Source organism: Cavia porcellus, unplaced genomic scaffold (assembly GCF_034190915.1).
Source record: "Cavia porcellus strain 051 isolate PalLab524CR breed Dunkin Hartley unplaced genomic scaffold, mCavPor4.1 scaffold_6, whole genome shotgun sequence".
Lineage (NCBI taxonomy): Eukaryota > Metazoa > Chordata > Mammalia > Rodentia > Caviidae > Cavia > Cavia porcellus.
This window is the reverse complement of record NW_026947489.1, coordinates 4,430,466-4,453,745: the sequence shown is the minus strand read 5'-3', so window position 1 is coordinate 4,453,745 and position 23,280 is coordinate 4,430,466. Positions and strand designations below refer to the sequence as shown.

Here is a 23,280-nt window from a genome sequence, read left to right as displayed (position 1 = left end):
AAGATCCCATTTGGGGCCTATTTTTCCTGTTCCTGAAAGAAAAGTACCATACAGGATGCTGAGTGGCAACTATTTCAGCTTGGTATATTTTCACTACTTCACTATTGATTGGAACTGCTTAATAGAAGTCTTTTTTTATCAGCTTCTCTGCATGTAATCTAAGTATGGTTTATACCTATGTTCATTTCTAGTCTGTCAGCCAAGGTTTACCAAACATACAGAGCTTACACAGTTCTCATGCAGTTGTAAAGTAATTTTCTATTTCAACAAGGGTCTGGTTTTGTATGGCCCTGGATTACTGTGAACAAATTACAAACAAATGGCACAGACTTCTATTAATAAAAAATAGTATATAGACTATAGATAAGTTAGTCTTATCTTCACTAGGGATTTATGTCATGGACTTACCCAAATAGCAGAGACTAAAACACATGTACACAGACATACATACATGCACCCATATGTATGAATAACAACGAGGTTCATTCAATGTGCGTACAGAACTAAAAATTCACGGGCTATAATATCTCAATTCTCAAAGCTCAGGGCAAATGATGTCCAGTATTCTATGTAGTCTTGCTCACAATTCTGATGGTTCTTTTAGTGAAAATCTTTTCCTGTATTTTCCCCATTTAAACGCAGGGCCATTAAGCTGTGACAGAAGGTAAATAAGCTCAGAATCACCCGCTTAGGCAGACTGCCCACCAGGCCACGGCCTTCCCCATTCTGCTTTGCCTCTACTGCTCACCACAAGGTATAAAATTAGACCGAGACCCTGTACTTCTGACTGACGTATATAATCTGCCTTTCCCGAATTGTGTTCAAATGGAAACTACTTCAGGAGCAAATACCGTTAGGTGTGGGATGGAAAGAGTTTTGGCATGGTTTGGAGGAAATATCACAGTAACGCTAAGCCATAAGAATTTATTTATTTTAAGCAATGCTGGGGGCTCCACCACTAAGCTATATTCAACTTTTCAAGAAATCTTACATATCAAACAGAACACTGTGTTTGGTGATTGTTTCAGATTATAAAAAGGAAAGAAATCCTTGAAATATAACATTGTAAGGTACCTCCCATTAAACCTTAGAATATTTGGCTAAGTAATTCAAATAAGAATTTAATAAATGAGTGACATAGATCAATTCCTATAGCACAAACTAGTCTGCAATTATAGGTAGTCCATACCAAAATCTTCTTTTGCTGCTTTCATACCTAAGAATATTTATAAACTAAGATAAAGAAAACCTTAAATCAAGAGGATATGATGCCATAATCATATTACTAAAATAATTACCAATATCTGGGTTGAAGATTTCTTCCACAACCAACTGAAAAAATTCTTTGGAAACACCGCCCTCATCAACTCCTTGTTCTCCTTCGAATTCCACATACAACTGTTTCTTCAAGTCTGCAGGGTTTTCCATAGCAATCATCTCCAGCTATGATTGAAAAGATAAATATACACAGATTACTGCTGGCATCAGGATAACAGTGAAATAAAAGTAGGAGAAACATGTAAACATAAGGAGTAGGGCTAGAGAAGAAATGCAAGATTTTGACTTTTTCTTTTAAAATGGAAATAGGACACTCAGATTTTATTTTTAAAGGCCTATAAATACAGATCCAGTCTCACAGAAATGGGAATAACATGACAGAAAAGAAACCGGAAGAATAAAAGCGTTATTTCTAATCTCACTGATTTACTATGGAATCATTATTTAGAAGAAGTTAAGATTTCGTTTCCTGTTTGTAACAAATTTGAGCCTCACAGTTAAACAGGTGAAGGAAATCAAGACAAGCAAGCTGCCTATGTGACTACCAACACTACATTATTTCAGCAAAAATAACGAAGGACAGAAGGCTGACTTCAACACTGTTACTAGCAGTCCTTTGTGTTTGCTGGAATTTACTAATTGTCATTAAGATAAATTAACATAAAAAACATACTGGATAAACAATAAAACAGCTTATGGTCTCAGGCACATTTCCTGTAAATTGCCCTTTTTAAAATGGATTTTAATGTGTCTCTAGCCATTTCATGAATGCAGGTGAAAGTGCTCTATGTCCTTACTCTTTAACATTTGTTAACAAACTCTACAATTTGGCACTTCTTCAACTATAAATATCTTACCAAATACTTTTATATCTCCAGAATAATTCATACTCAGTGACTAACCAGCCAACATGGTTCTAATGTGAAATATTTTTACTTAAGTGTTTTTATCTCTAAAATTTGCTAATAGTATTGCGATTAATTATCTATTATTTGCTAAATTATGTCCAAAGGTCTGTTGGTTACTTAAAAGAAAAATTCACTATTCAAAGTAAAAATCTCATAAAACAGTGTTTAAAGATGTTTAGGTTATTCCAACTACTGCAAATGTAATTTTAAAAATGATTTTGAAAAAGCAAAAATCACTGGATAAATATACTGTGATCCAAAAGAAATTAGTCCAGCTAACATTCTACTGTCCAAAAGGGAAATAAAATCTCATAGATAAATGAATCAGGTCTAGTTACCCCATGTATTTCAAACTGTTAACTGCAATTTCTTTTGTGGGTGGTCTATTTCATTTAGTAGACTATAACCGAGAGGGACAAAGACAGACTGCATTCCAGTAACAATGTAACTTAATGTTTTGCGAAACTTTGGCTTTAATTAGGTGTACACATGAATATGCATGATGTATGGTATTTACTACTAGGGGATGTACTTGAGAAAAGTCACAAAAAACTGACTGAAATTGTATCCTGGATATTTTCAACCCTGGGGTTCATGAGCCTGTGAATTCAGTCTAAAGAATTCAACAATGGTTTTCAATACATCATTTTTAGGCTAATTTGTCTTAGAACAATCTATTTTGAGACAGCATTTTATTGCAGGAAGAAAGATTAAGTCTCAGAACATGCCTTATTTCATTTTCATTCTCTCTTTTTTCCCCCCGCAGTACTGTACTGAAAATTGACCAAGGGCTTAAGATGCTACACAATTACCATATCACTGAGCTACAACCCTAGCAAAACTTTTAATATTTATGCTTCAGTAAGTAACTCAGTTAAGCCTCAGTTTCTTCAGCTGCAAAGAAAACAATTACAAGGTTGTGAAGATTTCATAAGAATATATAAGGAAAAAGTTCAATAGAGCAGGCAATATTAAGAGTAACACATCATACTATTATCATTTAAAACAACTTTGTATGGGATATAAGATTAATAATTTATGTCCCCAGAAGAACTTGAGACTAGTTCTAAGATTGTAGAGTAAAACATTACCTTAGTTCAAAAAATAAATAATTCTTGGGCCGGGAATGTAGCTCAGCATAGAGCACTTGCTTAGCCTGTGTAAGGCCTGGGTTCAATACCCAGCACTGTCCCCACTGCCCAGAAGTTCCAGCTGTTAACATGTCTCAAGCTAAGGCCTACGACTACAACACCATCTCAGTGTGAATTTGGTACTAGACCAGTGTTCCATATTCCTGTATAACCCCTTCCTAGTTTTCTTCTCCCAGTTCTCAACTGGCTTGGTGTTGTTAAAAGATGCAAGTCAAAATTTTCACTTGGCTTCCCAATACAAAGCCAAAGGTGCTTATATTAAGTATAATAAATTCCAACAACAGAAAAAAACAATGCCTGAAAGACTATGCTGTTTATGGCTTTTCACATTAAGGTTAATAAATGCGAGCTGGCTCCTTAGCAATGATTTGATTGAGAGTTTCCAAGGGAAGCAGAGGCCCTGCATTTTAGTCTTAGCTCCAAATAAGGCATGTCACATGACAACTGAGACAGACCTGTGTTTATTCGTAAAATATAACACGTCTGTACACTTCCACCATTACTCGACTGTGTTCTCTACCTTGGGTACCAAAAAAACTTAGTACATCATTATTTTCATTGTAAATAAATAACTTCACCTCTCTTTGCCTTAGCTTCATCTATAAAATAAGCATATTATAGTTTGTTTTTATTCTACTGGCTCGAAACTTTTTCCAAGGTTGTCTGAAAATCTGACAACTGTGGCATCAAACGAAAATATTCTACGAATAACAGCAACAACAGTTCTTGAGAAATAAAGAACTTATGAGCATTTAACACGAGGCACCGCACTCATTCCCACAACAGTCTCACCAGGCAGGGAGTATCATTACCCACTGTACAGATGGGAACTGTGGAGTAATGCAAGGTTAAACAACATGCTGATGGCACAGGTGAGTCAGAGCAGAGACCAACAATGGAAGCAAGCTCTCCACGACAGTGTTTCACCACCTCTTCACAACAACTGGTAATAATTTAGTTCTGGGAAGTTAGTGATTTCTATTTTCTTCTTTATGCTTTTTAGTCTTTCGATTTTCTCTAATGACTATGTATATAAACTTCAGATTCAGGATCCATTACAATGTAAGTACTACTGAAAAAGAATGGTTTAAAAAATAGTAGGCACCTGAATTCTGGGAGGTTGAGTTGCTCAAGTCACACAAAGTCAAGTGTACTCATGCTCTTAAGTACCCTCAGGTGTTGTGCTTCCTTAGGGGATCCCAACTGTGGGTATGGGAAAACACTGTTTTTTCCATGAAAGACTCTCAGTGGCCACTGGGCACTGTGCTCCCCCGACTCTTCCAGCATCTTTCCAGTGCTGCCTGGAATTGTAAAAATTCCAGTAAAAATTTCCAGTTGTCTATTTTGAGAGTACTGGTCTCAGATGAACAGGATTCTTTAAAATACTGTATCACTTAAGGATACACAGGTCACGTATCTTTTGAAAAAAATAGTATGTAATACACAGACATGGATTTTTAGATACAGGTATTTCTTTAAGTAAGAGGACATATTCTTTTCAATTTAATAGACACCCCTGGGGAAAGATACACAAAGACTGGATGTAATGACATCTGCTTCTTGTATAACTTCTAACACTCAATTTCACAATTGCTGCATTAAAAGATTTTTAATTTCTGAGCTTTTTATTAGCTATCAGACAAAATTCTATAAAGTTCTTTTATTTTCAATGACAAGATATAAAAGCACTCTCAGAACTCCTAAAGTAGGCTGTCATCTCATTATGAAAATACCACCAGGTTTACAAAGGTTGCTGGTCACATCTGACCAAAACTGTATTTTTCAGAGGGTGCTTTATTGCAAGGTTTTATTATATTCACAGTAATAAGTATCCGTCATTGTTCACTGTTTTTCAAATAAATTTAGCATCAACTACAATTAGTTGATCTTACTAACAATGAATAAGACCGCACAACGCAAACAATTAGGAAACAGTGATACTTATTTACAAAATGTATTTTGGTTTTGGAATGGATTTGCAAAAGTACTGAGAATTAATAGAACTATCAACCAGTCGACAAAGTTGTTTGTATCTTCAAATTAAACATTAAAGATTTTATGCCTTTCTTTTTTTAAATGTCAAGTATGTTGAAGAACAGTTCTGCATTAAGAAATTCAAGCAGTTTTCAGCAGAAGCAAAGTTTGAACAACTTGAACTATCTTGTGTGTGTGGTTTTTTTTTTTTTTTTCCTGTCTTGCCTTTTTTTGAAACAGGGTCTCACTATACAGTTCAGGCTGGTCTTGGGCTCACTTGGTAGCCCAGACTGGTCTCGAACTTGCAACGATCCACCTGCCTCAGCCTCCTGAGTGCTGGGATTACAGGAATGCACCACCATGCTCAGCTGCCTGAACTAATTTTCACTACTGGCTTTCTGAGATGCCCTTTTAAATTTTACTTATGTGTCTTTGAGCCACGTGAATAATTAATACAATTACTGACTGGTCATCTGGCAGCCATCAACTTTTCAATAATTTAACAGAATGGCAGGGCAGAAGAATGTGAGTGAAATTAAAGTACTTTAGGCCTATCTATGCATATCCACTGTTACAGCACGGATCCAAATGCCAAAACCACTCTCAAGCTTGACTTCTTGTAGTAAGATCCCTTCAGCTGTCTATGCTGGACTTTAAAAAAGATGAATATTGAGTTAATCAAAAAGTTTCTCATTTTTTCTTCTAGAATTGCTCCTAAAAAAATTTAAGTGAGAAAAATTACCAAGACCATGCAGTATAATACAAGGACATTCCGTGCAGTTTAGCAGGGTTCAAAAATCTCACTGACAAACATGTATTCACCCATCTGCCCTCCTCACCTTCTCGAATTCATAATAATGCAACTCAAATTCTGCATGATGCAGCTTTTTGGGACACTACTTAATTGGAACTGTATGACGGAGACTTAGCGCGTCCCTTCTCCGCAGACCTCACACCCAGCATTTACTACCACGGATTTCCACATTTCCCCTGTTCCCGAGTTCCACTTCTCTGCTAAATGGGTGACACTTACGGGGCAACTTTTCTAAATTTAGAAAACCCATTTTTTCTAAAGACCGAGTAAAGATAAGACAGCCAATACTTTATAAAACACATTTAAACTTGGTCAGGTACAACCAAAAGTAAAATGGTTTATTTAAGATAAAAACATGTCCATGTGTTCCTAGGCTAGGACATTTACTTTCTGCTAACAATCCCCCTTTAAAAGGAATTCACTAAACTGTATCTCAATATCCCCACCAGGAGGCTTTTAATTTAATACTGATTTTAAGTAGAAGCCAAACTTACCCGGACAAGTGCATCATCTATAATATGGTCACGTCTGACTTTGAGTCTCAAATATGGATTCAACTGCTGTCCTTGAACTAGACTGTAGAGAACAGTGATTCTTCGTTCACTGTACATGCGAATTCTATTGTCATAATATAATCCCAAATTTTTTGTGACAGCATTCAGTATGAAAGGACATGTCATAAAAGAAAATTTGTTCTCTGTTTCTACTTTGAAAAAAGTATAATCTTTATCCATTTCTAGAACTTCATTCAGTGGTTCATTAATGAACTCCTCAAAAGAGATAAGTGGTTTTCGACAGTCCAGAGTTTTAACACCAAGCTCAGTTTCCAGGGGGTCCACTCGAGGACCTTTCTTATTTCTTCTTTCCTCTCCCAAAAGCTCTTGAAGTGTCAATTCGCTGGACTCTGGGATGGGCTCCTCGTCATCTTCTTCGTTGTGATCTGTGTCTACTTCCCCTCCCACTACATTTGCATAGTAAACCATTTTTAAGCATTTCGAAGCAGCAACAATGGCATCATCATCATTCACCAGATTCCGATTGTTAAATTCATTGCTTATGACTTTGTACGTAATAAGTTGCTGAAATGTTTCCATCATTCTCCGAATCTGGTCTGCACTGTACTTAGACCACAGTCTAATCAGTTTTCCTTGGGCTGCAAGAGGTAACTTGCTCATTGCTTTGCAAAACAATGGCAATGCCATTTCCAGATATTCAGGACTGTGGAGATTCCTATTCTCCATTACAATAATGAACAAATTCAGATAATTAGGGTCACGGGAGTATACGTTATGATATGTCAAATCACATTCTACATTAGGTGACAAATATACAAGTGCATTAAGAAAGGCAGTTTCTATTTTTTCATTAGCGAGTAATCTGGTGTAGACCCTTCTAATAGCATCAATATCTACAGACACATCATCAGGACCTAGTTTCTGTAAACTGTTGTCTCCCTGTGAGCTGTCACCTATCCTGGAGGAAGACGCTTCTGAATCGTCTTCCATAGCAGCAGTGGAACACGCAGCTTTTTCCTTTTCATCTTCATCCTTGTCTTCATCCTTTCCTTGAAGAGATTTCAGTTCTTCCTTGGTGTGTTGTTTGACCTTCCGAAAGCTTTGTACCAGTGCCTCAGCACTAGAAAACACTCTTCCAATAACACGGATTAAAGGGGAGTAATCCTCTCTCTCTCTACATATTTCAAGAATTTCATACACCAGCTCTTCAGTAAGATAAGTCACATCTAGAAAATTAGAAGGAAAAATAGAACACTTATTTTCATAGCTTGTGCAGTGCTTGCTTTGCTACAATTAAGTAAAACAGCAAAATAAAATAGCCAAAAATTTAGACAGTAACATTTGAAAATTAAAATTCCTTTATAAAAGTGTATAACTTTTAATAATTCAGCAATCAAAGTGATATGCTTATTTTTCACCAATGAACTATTAATACCAATAACCTCACTCCTTCTTTTATATTCTTTCAACAATACATAGCTACTAGAGGTCATTAACAGTTCCAACTCCCTCTGTGACCAAGGCATCTACCAGTAGGTTTAATTTTAAATATGTACCACTGTATCAGTGCTAGCCTATTACAACCTTGCCATAGAGAAGAAACAGTGTTCCTCTGAAAGATTTTTCCCTACTTTCAAAAGACCAAGATGACAAGATCTGAACAAAACCCTTCAGCGTCATCTTTTGCAAATAGTACTTCTGTCTGTATAGAACAACTGGGCTGGGCAGGGGATGTAGCTCAAGAGCAGAGTGCTTGCACTCAAGGTGGGGCTGACAAAACCAGCAGTGGGAAGAAGCAAAACAGACTATGCAACCAACAAAACCCACGTCCATCTCTTCCTGGGCAGAGTTGGATCACATTTTCTAATTGTATGACATGTGTGACTTTCAGGCCACGGCTGTCCTTTTTCTGGCTAACACAGTGAAAGATTATCTTACAGGAAAAAAAAAAATGATAACACTTTATGTCTCAAAATTCTGCAATAACATAGTGAAACAATGTATCACTTTCATCAAAAAAGGGACAGATTTTCATTAGGCTAAATACATAAGGCAGTTATGCTGACAATCCTACCTTGCCATGCCAAACACACCCTTAAACGTACACTAAACACAGTGCAAAAAAACACAATCCATGCCACCCCTGTTTTAAGGTACTTACTCCATGGTAAAAGATAATGTAAAATGCAAGTGATTACTGAAGTAATGTCCTCCAAAAGTTAAACCCCAAGAAAACCAAATTTCATCACATCACAGACCTCATCTGTGGCTAGGCTACAAACATCTACACCTGTAGTTATTTTTCATAGGCTCTATCCTTTCCAGAACTAATTCTTAGGCATGTTTTACTACGAATATACTGATGTCTTTTATGAAACATTAGTAATCTCTTTATAAAAAGTGTAAAACCACTCACCAGAAGTCTATTTCTCATTACTCTACATGAAAATATTACCATGCTTTCAGGCAAAAACCCCTCATCTAATTTCCTAAACTATAACCAAAACACAGAAAATACCTGTTATACATAGCTTAGGACATAAAACAGGTTGCCTCCTAATCATCAAATCATAAGGTTATTAATTAATAAAACCTTGTTATCTGTATAGTAACAGGGTCGGAGGGAGAGACCCACACAACCTGTCACCCTGCCATGCTTACAGAACACATTCACCAAGTGATTCTGACATTCTACTGCTCCTAATTAGAACATGCCAATATCCATCCCACATACCACACTATGGTTTACAACATTAGCGTTTGTGTATATAAAAGAAACATAATAATCTGTTTATCAAAAAGGAGTGTTCCACTGAAAATTGTTTTTTATAGGAGTTATCAGTGTATTTGCAGATATATATGTGTTTCTGAAATAGTCAAGTCATAAAATTTTGCACTTAAAATCTCATGCGAAACAAACGTTGGGGAGACTAATGCCTGCTCAACCTTGTGACTGGAGATAACAGAATCATCAGAATAAAGCACTGGTGTAATTAAAGTACTTTTTAGTACTACTAGAAAAATACCCTAATATAGTACCCTGGGGAAAACAAATGGTGTTGATAACAGCCTCCTGTAAAGAAAGAGTAATGAAAGGCTGAACTTGCTAAATAATGTAAACTTCTCAAAAGGCAAGGAACACAAAGACTGGGAAAACACACACCCAGCACCTCTAAAGAATGATCACATGGCCCCAAACGAGACAAATACACCCGTAAGGTACAGTATTTCCCCAAAGCTGGATGTGCTCAACTATGGCCACACCTGACTGTATGACACACACGTGCAGAAAAATGTGTATAATGGAGTCAGTGCAAGCCCCACACTCACAGAAAGACGACGGGCTCCTGTTTCCTACAGTTTGAATGTTGATTCGTGGAGCAGAACTACACATCTTAGTAACAAAGCTGGGGAAGGGTATCAATGCTGCTGTTTGTCGAAATGGAAGACAGCGCAACTTGATGCCACTAACTCGTTTAAACTTGTTGCACATGATGTCACTAACGTATTGGAGGTGTTCTCTGACTTACATACAAGTCAAATGCAAAGCTTTCTCTTAAACACAGCTGCCTCTGTGGTGGGGCTCTGCCCTGCCAGGCATTTAAAACTTCTATACACCATAACTATGCAGTAATTACCTTCACCAAGAGAAAGCAAGCTTGAAGATCAGAATGGCAAGAGAAAGTTTTAAGAAATTTTAGAATATAGTGCTATTTTTTAAAAACTAAAAATTTTAGTGAAGATTGCCACTGGCAGGTCAAGATCCTTGGCAGCAAGTACTAAATGTCTGAAGGAATGGGCAAAATGCAGGAAAAAATTCTTAGGAAAAACAGATTTCTCTAGTAAGAATCACAAAAGTCTGTCTCATCTTCTAAAATGGAAAAAGAAAAAGCTGCTTTATCTTTCTGCTTCTTTCACCACAGTCCTGGGGTTCCAGTGTTTATGGCAAATATCTAGTCCACTTATATAATAATTTAAACACTCTTCTGTGACCTAATTTAACAGATTAACTACAATTTAATACATTTTTTCCTAATGGAAGAAAGTATAAAAACTAATCATTTCATTCACAAAGAAAATTTTGGTTTATAATCTTTTTCATCAGCAATCACTAAATCTATGGAAGGTAAAGCAAAACAACGAAACACACACTTTAATCTCTACCATGGTTTTAACAGACATTTGTCTATTAAAAATTAACAGCTTACCTTTGAAATCAATTCTAGCTCCTTTTCCATCCTTCTTGTTCATTTTTATCTCCGAGTTGTTAGGGGCACCTTTCGAGTTCTCAAGGTAAGCTGAGCTGGCTCCTTTCTTGGAGGGATGAGGATCACAGAGTTTTGCATTAATCTTATAAAGCTCAAGGGCTTTAATAGCTGCTGCATTGTTATCCATACGAAGAAAAGTTGGACAGGAAGCACAAAACTCATTCGTGCAGGCCTCATTTCCACAGCCTTCAGTTAACTGGTGGTAGTAGCGTTCTATTAGATGCTTTGCAGCTGCTCGCTTCCTGTAGCAAACATTCAAACAACAAGCGTGATTAGTACAGCTCAGAACAAAGCTCAACAGATCACCAAGGCAAAAGTTAGTCAAGCACTGAAGTAATAAAGTGCTGCGTATCAAGATGAGATGTAAAAAATGGAAATCAACTACCATCAACTGCTGACTTGTGAAGTATTTTATATTTTCTAAGAAACTAAGATAGTGACTGCCAATGCTATCAAATGTATCCAATACAATATGCTTTTCTTTGTTTAGAACAGGGTAAGGGGTTTGTGTATTAAGTGCGTAAGCTTAAATTGTTTAGTGTAACAACTGAACATTTATAAGGTTTACAGATGTCAGTTCTGTCATTTTAAATCTAACATTAATAAAATTAAAGTCTATTTTAAAGCATCAACCTAGATTGCCCTAATAACCACCATTTCATTTCAACCACTTGTAAATATCTGACTTGCAGATAACACAAAATTTGTATTAGGAATGAAAAAATATTTTCCCCAATCATATGAAAGATTTAGAAGGAAACTTAACAAAGGAATTTTAAGTACAAGAAAAGTGGCTCCAAAGCAGTTAAACATGAATCCAAACCAATCACTAAAGCTCCCTGTTAACTCTTTTAGGAACACTGCGTATTTTAAGTTCCATTAAGATGAAAATTTTACATCCCTCTTATACTAAAACTAAAGTGGGTAAAACTAAAGTGGGTTAATGCTCTAGCAAGCAACCAAAACACTGGAGGGACTGCTGAAAAAGGGAATATGGAGGGTGAACCACATAATCTATCTTTGCTGTTTATTTAACCAGAACATTTTATGCTTCTACTAAGTCATGGGATAAGATTATCACTATTTAATGAACAGTTTACTGGATCCAAAGAAACATAATTCATAGTTACTCTTTTGGGTTCCAAATTCAAAATGATGGGAAAAAAAGTGAAAAATTAAAACTGTGAGAAAAAAGAATTCACCAAATTTCTCAAAACATTCCTGCCATTTTCTTAACACAGTGTAGGACTTAGTGACTACTGGCATTGGCGTTTGTGCCTTGTTTATCAGGAGAAACTTAAGGTAGCAAACAAGTAGATGAGGGACATTAGTAAGATTAATTTTGCCTTAAAAAGTAGAACTCTAATTCTAAACTACCAAGGCAAACAACAAAGATCGGTATTTCAAGCACATCCAATTCACCCTAGTGCTTATATTTTCTAAATATTCCATGCAAATTTACATATATGTAATAGAGAAATAAAGAAAAAAAAGAACCCCACGAAGCACACTATAAATTACACAATCATGACTTAAGAGACATCCACTGTAATGCAGCTATAACCACCCTCACATAAGAACATTAAAAATTACTATTCCAGACATGAGTAAAACATAAAAGCAAGAAAACGTTTAAAAAAACAAGTAAAATACAGAATCTAGAACATTTAACACCTACTGAGTATGGTATTCTTTAGTAAAAAAACAGGTTTATCTGATACTTTGTCAAACTATGGATTTCCTTATGAAGAACATAAACAGGCAATTCCTTTCTGGAGGGAAACTATGAACTTATTTCAAAGTCTCAGAAATATAAATATCATACAAATTAGAGAAACAGTTTGCTGAAAATAGCTGAACAATTTTATAAAATGCACTGTTTCTGTGACGGGGGGAGAAATCAGCAATGCCCAGTAACACAGGTTTATCTACAGCGAGCATGACAGAAGCCACTCGGTGGAGCACATGGTTAGCAATGCCTGCGTGTGGCAATGGTCTTCCTGTGGATCACTGACTGACGAAAGCCAGTCATAAGTCCACAGGTGTAGGGTGAACCTGTTTCAAAGAGTTGACTCGTTCTGTCTGAATGACACAGTTGAATGAGTTTTTAAATTCACCCTTTTGTTCCCAACATACTCTTTTTATAACAGACATGCTACTTGTATATTAAAATGAATACATATGCATGAGAAGAATGCTAGCAATTTCACTTTTTCACATAGATGATTTGAATGGTCACAAAATTCATTGAAGTATCCATATGACTTTTTATTTTAAAGATTAGAGAACTCAAAATACCTAAATACCCTAGCTATGTTTCTTAATAAAAATGCTAGGTTTTGTCTTAAAATAAACCAAAGTAACCAGTCACATAAATGATGTCCTTTATATACTGAATAAAGCAGTGTGAACAGTAAAAACAGAACACCATGGAAAAACATCACACCTGTAGGACCAGTTCCTTGTAAGTAATTGTACAATAATGAGCAAACAATCCTCTAGGCCTCAATTTTCTCATCTTGAAGAGTTTTTGAGGTCTCAATTCTAAATTATTTTGTGTAACAAACAAGAAGATGAGAAACTGGCACTAACCAGCTACCCGATATAAAACTCTGCCCCAGTCCACGTGCTGGCTGTCTCATACTTATTACAAGACTTTGAAGTGAGTTATACAGTCTTCTATCTGATTTCCTCATCAGTGAGAGGGCTACATCTATGCAAATTATAGCGTGTAAACTGATTAGAATGCCACCGAGCACATTCTAATCACAATTTGTTAGCAGGTATTGTCACTGTTGTGACTGTTAACACCCTTGAGAGTCTATGAGTTCACTGTATGAACCCCTTTCTGTGAATGCTCAGAGGAATTATGTGACACACTGCATACTGAGAAAGAGATTTGAACCCAGAATTGACTCTTAAGTCTTGGGCTTTTGAATGTTACTACGGAGAGATTCAAGAGTAACTCCCTTGAACCAATCTGCTTCTCTGTAATGGTCTACAAATAGCAGCTACACTGACAAAATAAGGTTTGAAGATCATGCTAGGGCCCTCACTCCAATGACACCTTAGATTACTTGAGTTCATCTGTAACCTCATCTAATTTGGAGGATATAAAAGGCTTCTAAGATGGAAGGCTGTACACTGATAATGACTTTCTGGTAAAATTCAAATCCCTATGTAGTCAGTCACCAAGTCAAGAGCCCTGGGACAAATCTAGCCCACCACCTGTTTTTCATAGCTCACAAGCTTATAGTGTTCTGCATTCCTAAATGGTTGAAAAAATGTGGATGAGAACACTGTGGTCCAACATGTGTTAAGTGAAATTCAATTTTGTGCCCACACGATTTAACAGAACAGAGTCAAATTCACTCACTAATCTGCTTGGTACGGTTTTCACTCTAACAGCAGCACTGAGGAGTTTTAAACTGACCTGCAAAGCCTAAAATAAATACCAGCTCAGGCGCTTCTCACTGATCCCCCAGCCCACCAGGCCCTCTACTCTTCTGAAGTACTAGGGTCAACCCTAAGCCTATGCACTAAAATGTAACCCTGGCCCTCTATTTCTGAAGTTTGAGATAAGGTCTCACTCTGTTGCTGAACTCTCCAGGGTGGACTGGAGCTTGCAATCTTTCTTCCTTAGTTTCCCAAAGTACTGCATTTCAGGCCTGAACCACTTTCCTGTCATCTTTTCATCTAATCATTTGGCTTCTTCACTCTCTTTTCCCTCCAGCAAATAAACACAAGAAAGTATATATCTTTCTCCAAGTACTAAAGAAACAAGGAAAAGAAGAGAGAAGAGGAAGCAGGAAAAGAGTGAAAAGGAGAATAAGCAAAGAGGAAGCAAGGAATGAAGCGGGGTATCTCCCTGATCTATGTCCTTTTGGTGACACTTTTAGCAGCCATTCACGACCAGAACTCCCAAAAGTAAAACGCTGCTTAGATTCTATAGTTTATTCACATGCTAATGACTTAAGAACCTTAAGACAAGATAGTGTGGAACACATAGTAAATAAATCTGTGTCTTTCTTAGTAATGATGATCAAGTGAGACCTTCCATAGGAGAGAGCTCTAAAAGTTGATACAGACACTTTATACTTACCCATTTAAAAGACATTTATTTTATTTCTTTGACTGAATTAATCAGACAATTCTACAAATGAAAGCTCTATAGAATAAATCACATCTAGAAGGTCATAATTTATTCTTAGACAAATGGACAGCAAGCTTTAAAAATCATTTAAACCATGGAGGGTGTGCACATGTCAGTAATTAACCCTGAAGTGCAGTAAAAAACAAGATGGAATCAACAGAAGTATAAATGTGTGATAAAGTAATACAAATAGTGACAGCAGCAGCTCAACTGTAGGTAGACACATGGTATCGGATCCAAATTCTTTCAAGTTCACTGCACGCTTGGAAATTTTCATAGACACTGGGAGGAAAATGCTATTGCTACTTTGCAACTTTCTACAAAAAGTGGCAATTGCAGAAAGAATAGTTTCATCCACAAGTGATAGAAAAAAAACACCCTAGTGTCAGCAATGGTGCTCACACTGTGTGTGATGATTTTCCATTTAGACTTTGAACCAACCTAGTGCTTTACTAAAAAACCTGCAGTGAAACTGAGTTGTAAGCGGACTATAACTGTACACAGCAACTTAACTTACTCACCACAGAGGAACATACTAGGAAATGCAATACACTTAATGTTCATATGTAAGAAATGGCTGACCATGGTGGTCAGAACCACCGAAATGGTGGCCACCAATACAGGTGGCAGACTGAAAAAGACCTTCAAGTGACCAAAAATTTAAGCAGTAAGGACAGGCACTACAAGGAAGCCAAATAAATAGCCAATTGTCAGAAACTGACAAGTAATCAAGGAATAAATGATTACAACTAAAAGGAACAGTGACAGAACAGATGATACCCAAGATTTAACATGGAAACTATTGGTGGGTAAAATACAGATTAAAGGGCAATAAAACGGAAAGATTAAAAGGATGAGTTAAGTAGAATAACTTTATGAAGATGAAATAGAATGAAAATTTAAGCAACTTCACAGACAGCAAAGAAAGAGAAGTGGACCAGGCATGGCAGCACACACCTGTAATCCAGTGCTTGGGAGGCCGAGGCAAGAGCACTGCGCTAACCTGGATGGTTGGCCAGGCAAGAGCACTGCGCTAACCTGGATGGTTGGCCTGTCCTGAAAAACAACCACCACCACCACCACCACCAATCCACCCCAACAGAAAGGAAAAAGAAAGAAAGAAAGCAAAATGGCCCAAAGCTCATAACCAGTGAGCCTATACAGCTACTAATATTGCTCAGTAGTTTCTCATAGGTGAAAAATCTGTTTCTTCAGGAAGTAGCTTTTGTTAAAAGCGCATTCCCTTTTCCCAAGTCATTTTTAACGTAAAAATGTGTAGAATAAAGATGGCATCCTAAATAGTTCAAGGCTTTACTAAAATAGATCTAAGAAATAACTGTGACACAATTACATTCAGGATACAGTATGTCTATTAAAATGGAATGACATTAATTTATCAGGTCTCAAGGTTAAGGCAACAACTGGGAACATATAAGTACCATGAACCATCAAAGAAACTATTAGGAATATAAGATAAGAGTTTATATAAAAGTTTACATTACAAATTTTTAAAATAAATTTGCATTTTTATCTCTTAGAAAGATGAATGTAACAAATGATCGTATGGCCCACCAAACCTTAGAACCAAGTAATGAATTTAACAAAATTGTAAATTACCAAAAAAAAAAAAAAAAAAATCAACATAAAAACTAGGTGTCTTTCAAAACCCTAACAACAATAAACTTCAAAACGGAAATTAATTTTTTTTGGTACCAGGAATTGAACTCAGGACCGCACAGTTTCAAGGCAGGTACTTATGCTGTTGAGCTAAATCCCTGGCCCAGAAATTAATTTTTTACAACTCATTTAAAATAGAATCAAACAGTAAGATACTTAAGACTAAACCAGAGGTAAATCTCTGGTACCCAGAAAATTGTACAAGAATGTTAAAAGGAATGAAAAATGAATCTAAAACTATAAGATAGTTCTATTACTTTAAGTTGTCATTATTTTAAAAATTTCAAGTATTTCTTCAGAAATAGAAAAAAAAATCCTAAAATGTACATATACCTTGAAGAACCATAAAAAAAAAATCTTTAAAAACAAAAGAAAGTCCATGTTTCTTGAGTTTAGAACACATGACAAAATTATAGAAGTCAAAACAGGATGGTGATGGCACAAAATAGAAACTAGTGAACATAATATATGATACAGAAATAAACTCTTTATGAATACTATCAAATAATCTTCAACGCAAAGGTGCTAAGGCTCCAAACACAGAAAAAGGGAGGCCCTGCAACAAACTTTATTAGGAAAACTGGATACAAACATGCAAAATAAGAAAGCAGGACCCAAACCTTACATCACATACAAAGTTAAATCGATTGTAAAATTACACTTAAAAATCAGATTATAAACTCCTAGGAGAAAAAACATACAGGAAAAACTTTATGACATTATTTGACAATGATTTTTTAAAGAATGACATAAAAAGCACAGGAAACCCAAATAAATAAATAAACCGAACAAAAGTTTCTGCACAGCAAAGGAAATAATAAAGTATAAAGGCAACCTCCAAAATGGGAGAAACTATGTCTATATTAAGTAGCTAACGACTAGAATATATAAGGAACTACTACAAGACCACCGCCTCCAAATGACCTAGTTAAAAAGACAAGCAAAGGAAGAAACAAAAGAGCAATGGACTAGAACTAGAATAACCACTTCAAAGAATAAGGTGTGTGGAGAGATGTTCAACACTAACAATTATCAGGAAATGAAAACCCAAACCACAATGACACATCCTTTCAGGCCACCCGAATGACCAACATCAACAATCGAAACACAGCAAGTATCTGTAAGGACGCGTACTGAATGTACTCCGCACGCACTTTTCATGGGAATGTAAATGACACGCTGGAAAACAAGATAGCGGTCTGTCAAAGATTAAACACACAATTATTTGTGGTTCCCCATGTAAGGAGTCTCACAGTCACCACTCCCTGTTAACAATGAGTTAAAAACTAACAACTGAAAAATCAAACAATCCTAGAGCCATACATGATATGAGGTCCAAGAGCAAATGCCTGCCAGTAAATCTGGAAGAAACAGACAAGGGAAAACAGAATCACTTCACAAAGCAAAACAAAAGCAAACCACAAGGTAACTGGAGAGAGGTAGAAAAACCTTAACTGTAATTGATGAACTGATACTTAATGTGATAGTTACAAATGGGGGGGGGAGTGTACACAGTAATTCAGAGTAGAATTTCCAAAACCTCCCAGGCAGGGGAGGTAAGAAGGAATCATCCTGAAATACAACAGAGCACTAGGTTCTTTTTTTGTGGTATCAGGGATCAAACTCTCGACCTGGTGCTTGCCAGGCAGGTGCTTATGCCCCTGAGCTAAATCCCCGCCTGGCACTAGGTCCTTAACAAAGTCAAACCTCAGCAGAAACTAACAGACCAGAGCCTGCCTACTGGGGTTAAGGGAAAGTCTAACTCTCCTAGGGGAAAGAAAACACCAAGTCCAGTCACTCTCTCCATCTAGCCCCAGGTAAAGGAACAGAGAGGGTGACATGAGACTGCGAATCCACTTGTGAAACTCCTCCCCGGAATATACAGGATCAACAAAAGACTGAGAGCTAATCACAGGAATACCCAAAGCTTTGCCCACCACCATGTACCTTAGCACAACTGCCACAGGCCCATTCATAGGGCTTCCTTTTATTCAGTACATCACATCCAATTATCTAGAAAGAACTATAAAAGAAAAAATAAAAAGTTTGAAGAGACAGAACAGGCATCAGAACCTAACATGACAGACATGAATTTAAAACTATGATTAATATGCTAGGGCTCTAATGAACTGAGACAACATGTAAGCAAAGAAAGGAAACACAGACTGACCTGAGTAAGACAAGCAGAAAAGTGCCTATTCCCTGTCCCCCCACCCACGAAAAGGTCAAATACCATCTTTTTACTGGAGGGGCTGAGAAAGAACAACAAGGAACAGGGGCAAGACAGTGGTGGACGGAGTAGGAAACCTGGGCAGCACCCCAGGAGAGCGAGGCCTCCTGGCTCCACTGCAATGTCTTCCGCTTGCTCTCATTTAGACGGGCTCCAAGCTAAGAAAGACTCCTCATTACAGGACAATGTAAGCAGGAGACAATGGTGTCCAATTACAGAAGTCCGCAGTCTTTGGTGAAAGATTCCTGCGACCTCGCAGCCCTAAGCAGTTTTGACAAGAGCCTATAACCTACGCTCCCCACTACTCCACCTTGAAACCAGAGCCACTGCTACAGTGTGTCTTGCGTGGGGGAAGCGGTGTGTGTGGGTGTATGTGGTGGTAATGACACACAAGTGTCCATTTTGAGACTCTACGGTCATCCCATCAAACATGAGCAGCACCATGACCTCAGCTGTTCAGAGTCTAGGATTAGCACAAAGGCCAAGACCCCACCATCCAAACCAATGCACTGCTACACACCCCAGACCTAATTCCAGCTCGTCTCACCACAGACCAGGCAGCAATGTCCCCAAGCGCTGAGGCCTGGCGAGAGAGCACCATGCCATACCACTGCAGTCACAGACATGCTCAGCTGGGGCCATTAACACAACTGCTGATGAGGGCACACATGAAGAAGCTGCACAGAGGCAACAGTACTGAGTCGACACAGAAGCAGACCGTCTGCAGCACCTAACAACACCTTGGCACCCAAACACAGGGAGGCATCAAACCAGGAACACAGAATACAGCAAGCTTATCTGACAGTAAAAGTAATCCTGTATATAAAACCCACTGCTAACATTCTCAATGGGGAAATGCTAAATGCCTTTCTTTCAAGATCAGCAAGACAAAGATACCTACTCTCATCACTTTTTTATTTTATTTTATTAGTACATGTTAGTAGTTCATGAAGTTTACAATCACTGGGGAGTGGTTACATATGCATATTACGCTTGTGTCCTTCTCTGATACTTTCCTCTTCCTCCCCCTTTTCCTGATTCCTCAATCACCCTTTCTGTATCTGTTGGTACTGTCTGTCTTAGCACATTATGGTTTATAATAGTTACTGAGTATTTATTTAATAGTCAGGATTATTACATTCCTACACATGGCATGTCTTTATTCCTCTCTTCTCCCTTTCCTTTCCCCATTTACCTGACCAAAGCAATTGACCAAAATAAATAACAAGTTATAAAAGGAAGCTAAAATGTCCTTACTGCAGATAATATGATTTTACAATAGCAAACCCTAAACACTACATCGAAATTTATGAGGCAGTCAGATACAAAACAAAGGTACAAAAATCAGTACTGTTTCTATACACATAACAATGAACTAGTTATCAAAGAAATCAAGGAAAATTCCATTTCAAATACCTATAGAAAAGTAAAAACAGAGAAAAATGTAAATAGATAACTGAATTTAGAAATAAATGTAAGGCAGAAAGCAAAAAGCTCCACACAGAAAATAAGAAAATAATCAGAAGAAACTGGGGGAAAAAAGACACAACAGGAAGCTAACCAATGTTGATGGATTGGAAGATACAAGTTCTATAAGCTATCAAAACATCAGTACCATTCACAAATTAGAAAAAAGGTGCCAAAATTTGTATGTGTTCATAAAAAGGCCAAATACCCAAGGCAATCTCAAATTAAAAAAAAAAAAAAAAAAAACAGAAGGCATTGTGCTACCAGACTTGAAAAGTAAGACTACAAGAGTTATGGTAATCAAAGCAACATGGCATAAAAACAGAAACACAGATCAGTGAAAAAGAACAGGGGTCACATACAGCCAAGTACTCATCAACAGCAGTATCTACAGCAATTTACACACTCACTCAGTACCTATCAAAATGCTGATGCTCTTTACGGAAGAAGAAAAGCTATGCTAAAATCTCTGTGAAACCACAATTACCCCTGTGTATCCAAAGTGTAACTGAGTAAAAAGAACAAAGCAGGAAAAATCATTATATCTGGTCTCAAAGCAAAAGACAAAGCCACACATAGGGTATTACTGCTATAAAAACCAACATATTAATCAACAGAACAAAACAGAAATAAACCTATGTATTTACAGCCAACTCAGTTTTCACCAACGTGCCCAGAACACACATTGGAGAAAGTACAGTCTGTGCTGGGAAATATGAAAGTCTACACACAGAAGAATGAAACTAGATCCCATTCTCACTCATGGACATGGAAATTAAGCTTATCCAAATCGACAGGGTACAGTGCACGCAGTGCCTAGAGAAATTTCAAGGTCTGAGGCATATAGTAGAAAAGATCTACAATCAATCATCTAAACTAACACTTTACGAAACTGGGAAAAAAATGTTACTAAATACAAATCAAGCAAATGAAATAATAAAATTAGAGTAATAAATTCATGAAGTTACAAACAAATTATCAATAGAGAAAAAAACCCCAAAAGTTCTGAAAAGTTCAGTAAAAAAAAAAAAAAAAAATTCAATAAGCCTATTAAGCTAGGCTAAAAACAAATAAGACTAAGTACATAAATCACTGGTATCAGAAATAAGAGACCTCACTACCAATCCTATGGACATTACTATAAATAAATCCACATATTTGACACCTAGATGAAAAGGACCAATCCTCAAAGCTCAGATTCTCTGGAACCCTTAAGATAAAATAGACAAGGGACAAGGGTGTAGCTCAGGGGCACAGCACTCACTCAGCATATGTCAAGGCCCTCAATTCATCTCTGGCAGTGCAAAAACATAAAGCAGAGAATCTGAAGAGGCATGCGTCCCCTAAAGAAACCAGAGTAGAAGCACCACGCTCAGAGAAGCTCGTTGGTAAATATTATCAAACACTTCAGGAGGAAACCTGCCAGTTCTCCAGTCTTCTCCAGAAGATACAGGCAGAGGAGACGCTCCTATCTATCTCATGTTGGGAGCTCAACATATGCTAACACTCACATTTAGCAAGAGCATCAGCAGAAAAACAGGTTGGGCGCCGTGGCACATATCTGTAACCCCAGCTCTCAGGAGGCTGAGGCAGGAGGATTGCCATGAGTTCAAGGCCAGCCTGGGCTACACAGTGAGTTCAAGGGCAGTTTGTACTACATAGGGGGACCCTGTGTCAATGACTGCCCCCCCCAAATTACCAGAAAACTATAGATCAATATCACTCAGGTACATAGAGATAAAAACCGTAAACAAATATTAGCACATTAAATGCACTAATGCACAAAAGTACTAAACCACCCTGAGTGAGATTTAATCACAGCTAGGATTAAATGACTCTTTCAACATTAGAAGTCCTTAAGTATAATCCATCACATCAAGAGGCTAAAAGGAAAAAAATGAACATAGTCACAGCAATCAACAGAAAAGCACCTGACAAAATCGAATGCCAATTCACAGAGGGAAAACAAAACAAAAAACTAGCAAACTAGGAGTGGAGGGAACATTCTCATCTTGATACAGATTATCTATAAAAAGCTTATGGTTACTATCATACTTCATGCAAAAGCAAAACTTTCCCATTAAGATAAAGAACAAAGTAAAGAGTAGTTCCTCTCACTATTCCACATGGTAAAGTTAGCTAAAATGCTCTGAACTGGAAGATCATGCACTAAAACATGGAAAGGAAATAATAGGTACACGGACAGGCAAGGAAGAAACAAACTGCCTAGCAGATGAAACAACAACACACAAAAAACTGCGACCTAATAAATAAAGTTATAAGATACAAAGTTCACATACACAGTCAATGCTGCCTCGGCACTAAGGAATGAATGGAACTGGAAATCACACTGTCTTGTCTTGGTCACTTTTCCTGTCTCAGAGACGTAACATCCAACACTCCTCCTTAAAGGAAGACGGGCATATTCTGTCTCAGCTTCAGAGCTGTCCATCCATGACTGATGGGTTCAAATGTAGAAACGAAATGGTGGAAGGGCCTACAGTTGAGGACAGCTGTTCAGGGCATGGTGTTCAGGAAGCAGAGGGCGGGGAGGAGCCAGGGAAGGAGACACACGCTTCCAAGTTACACCCTCAAGTGAGCAGCCCCTACCTGCCCCACGTCCTAACAACACACTCCTATGCTCAACACATGGGTACACAAATCCAGCAGTGAGTAAGTACAGTGTCCTCATGATCCAGTCGCCTTCCAGACACCCAGCCCAAACACCTCAGAATTTGAAGGTCATTCTCAGTCTAAACCATAACAACACTTAAGTTGATACTCTTTAGAAATGAAATACCTGAGAGTAGTTCTAAGAAGATCTATATGAGGAAACTTTAAAAAA

General features: G+C 37.3%; 1 protein-coding gene across 15 annotated transcripts in view; it reads right to left on the bottom strand.

The window, feature by feature from the left end:
- Positions 1 to 23,280, bottom strand: part of Ube3a (ubiquitin protein ligase E3A) — a 113,328-nt gene that overhangs the window by 39,454 nt on the left and 50,594 nt on the right. For all 15 annotated transcript variants that reach the window (XR_010047759.1, XM_063249533.1, XM_063249537.1 and 12 more), the window contains 3 exons: positions 10,849 to 11,150; positions 6,620 to 7,866; positions 1,299 to 1,443 (listed from right to left, as the gene is read on the bottom strand). Coding sequence is in view for 14 of the 15 variants with exons in the window: in XM_063249533.1 (XP_063105603.1) it covers positions 1,299 to 1,443; positions 6,620 to 7,866; positions 10,849 to 11,150 (1,694 nt within the window). In the remaining variant the exon portion in view is untranslated. The remainder of the gene's footprint in view (positions 1 to 1,298; positions 1,444 to 6,619; positions 7,867 to 10,848; positions 11,151 to 23,280) is intronic.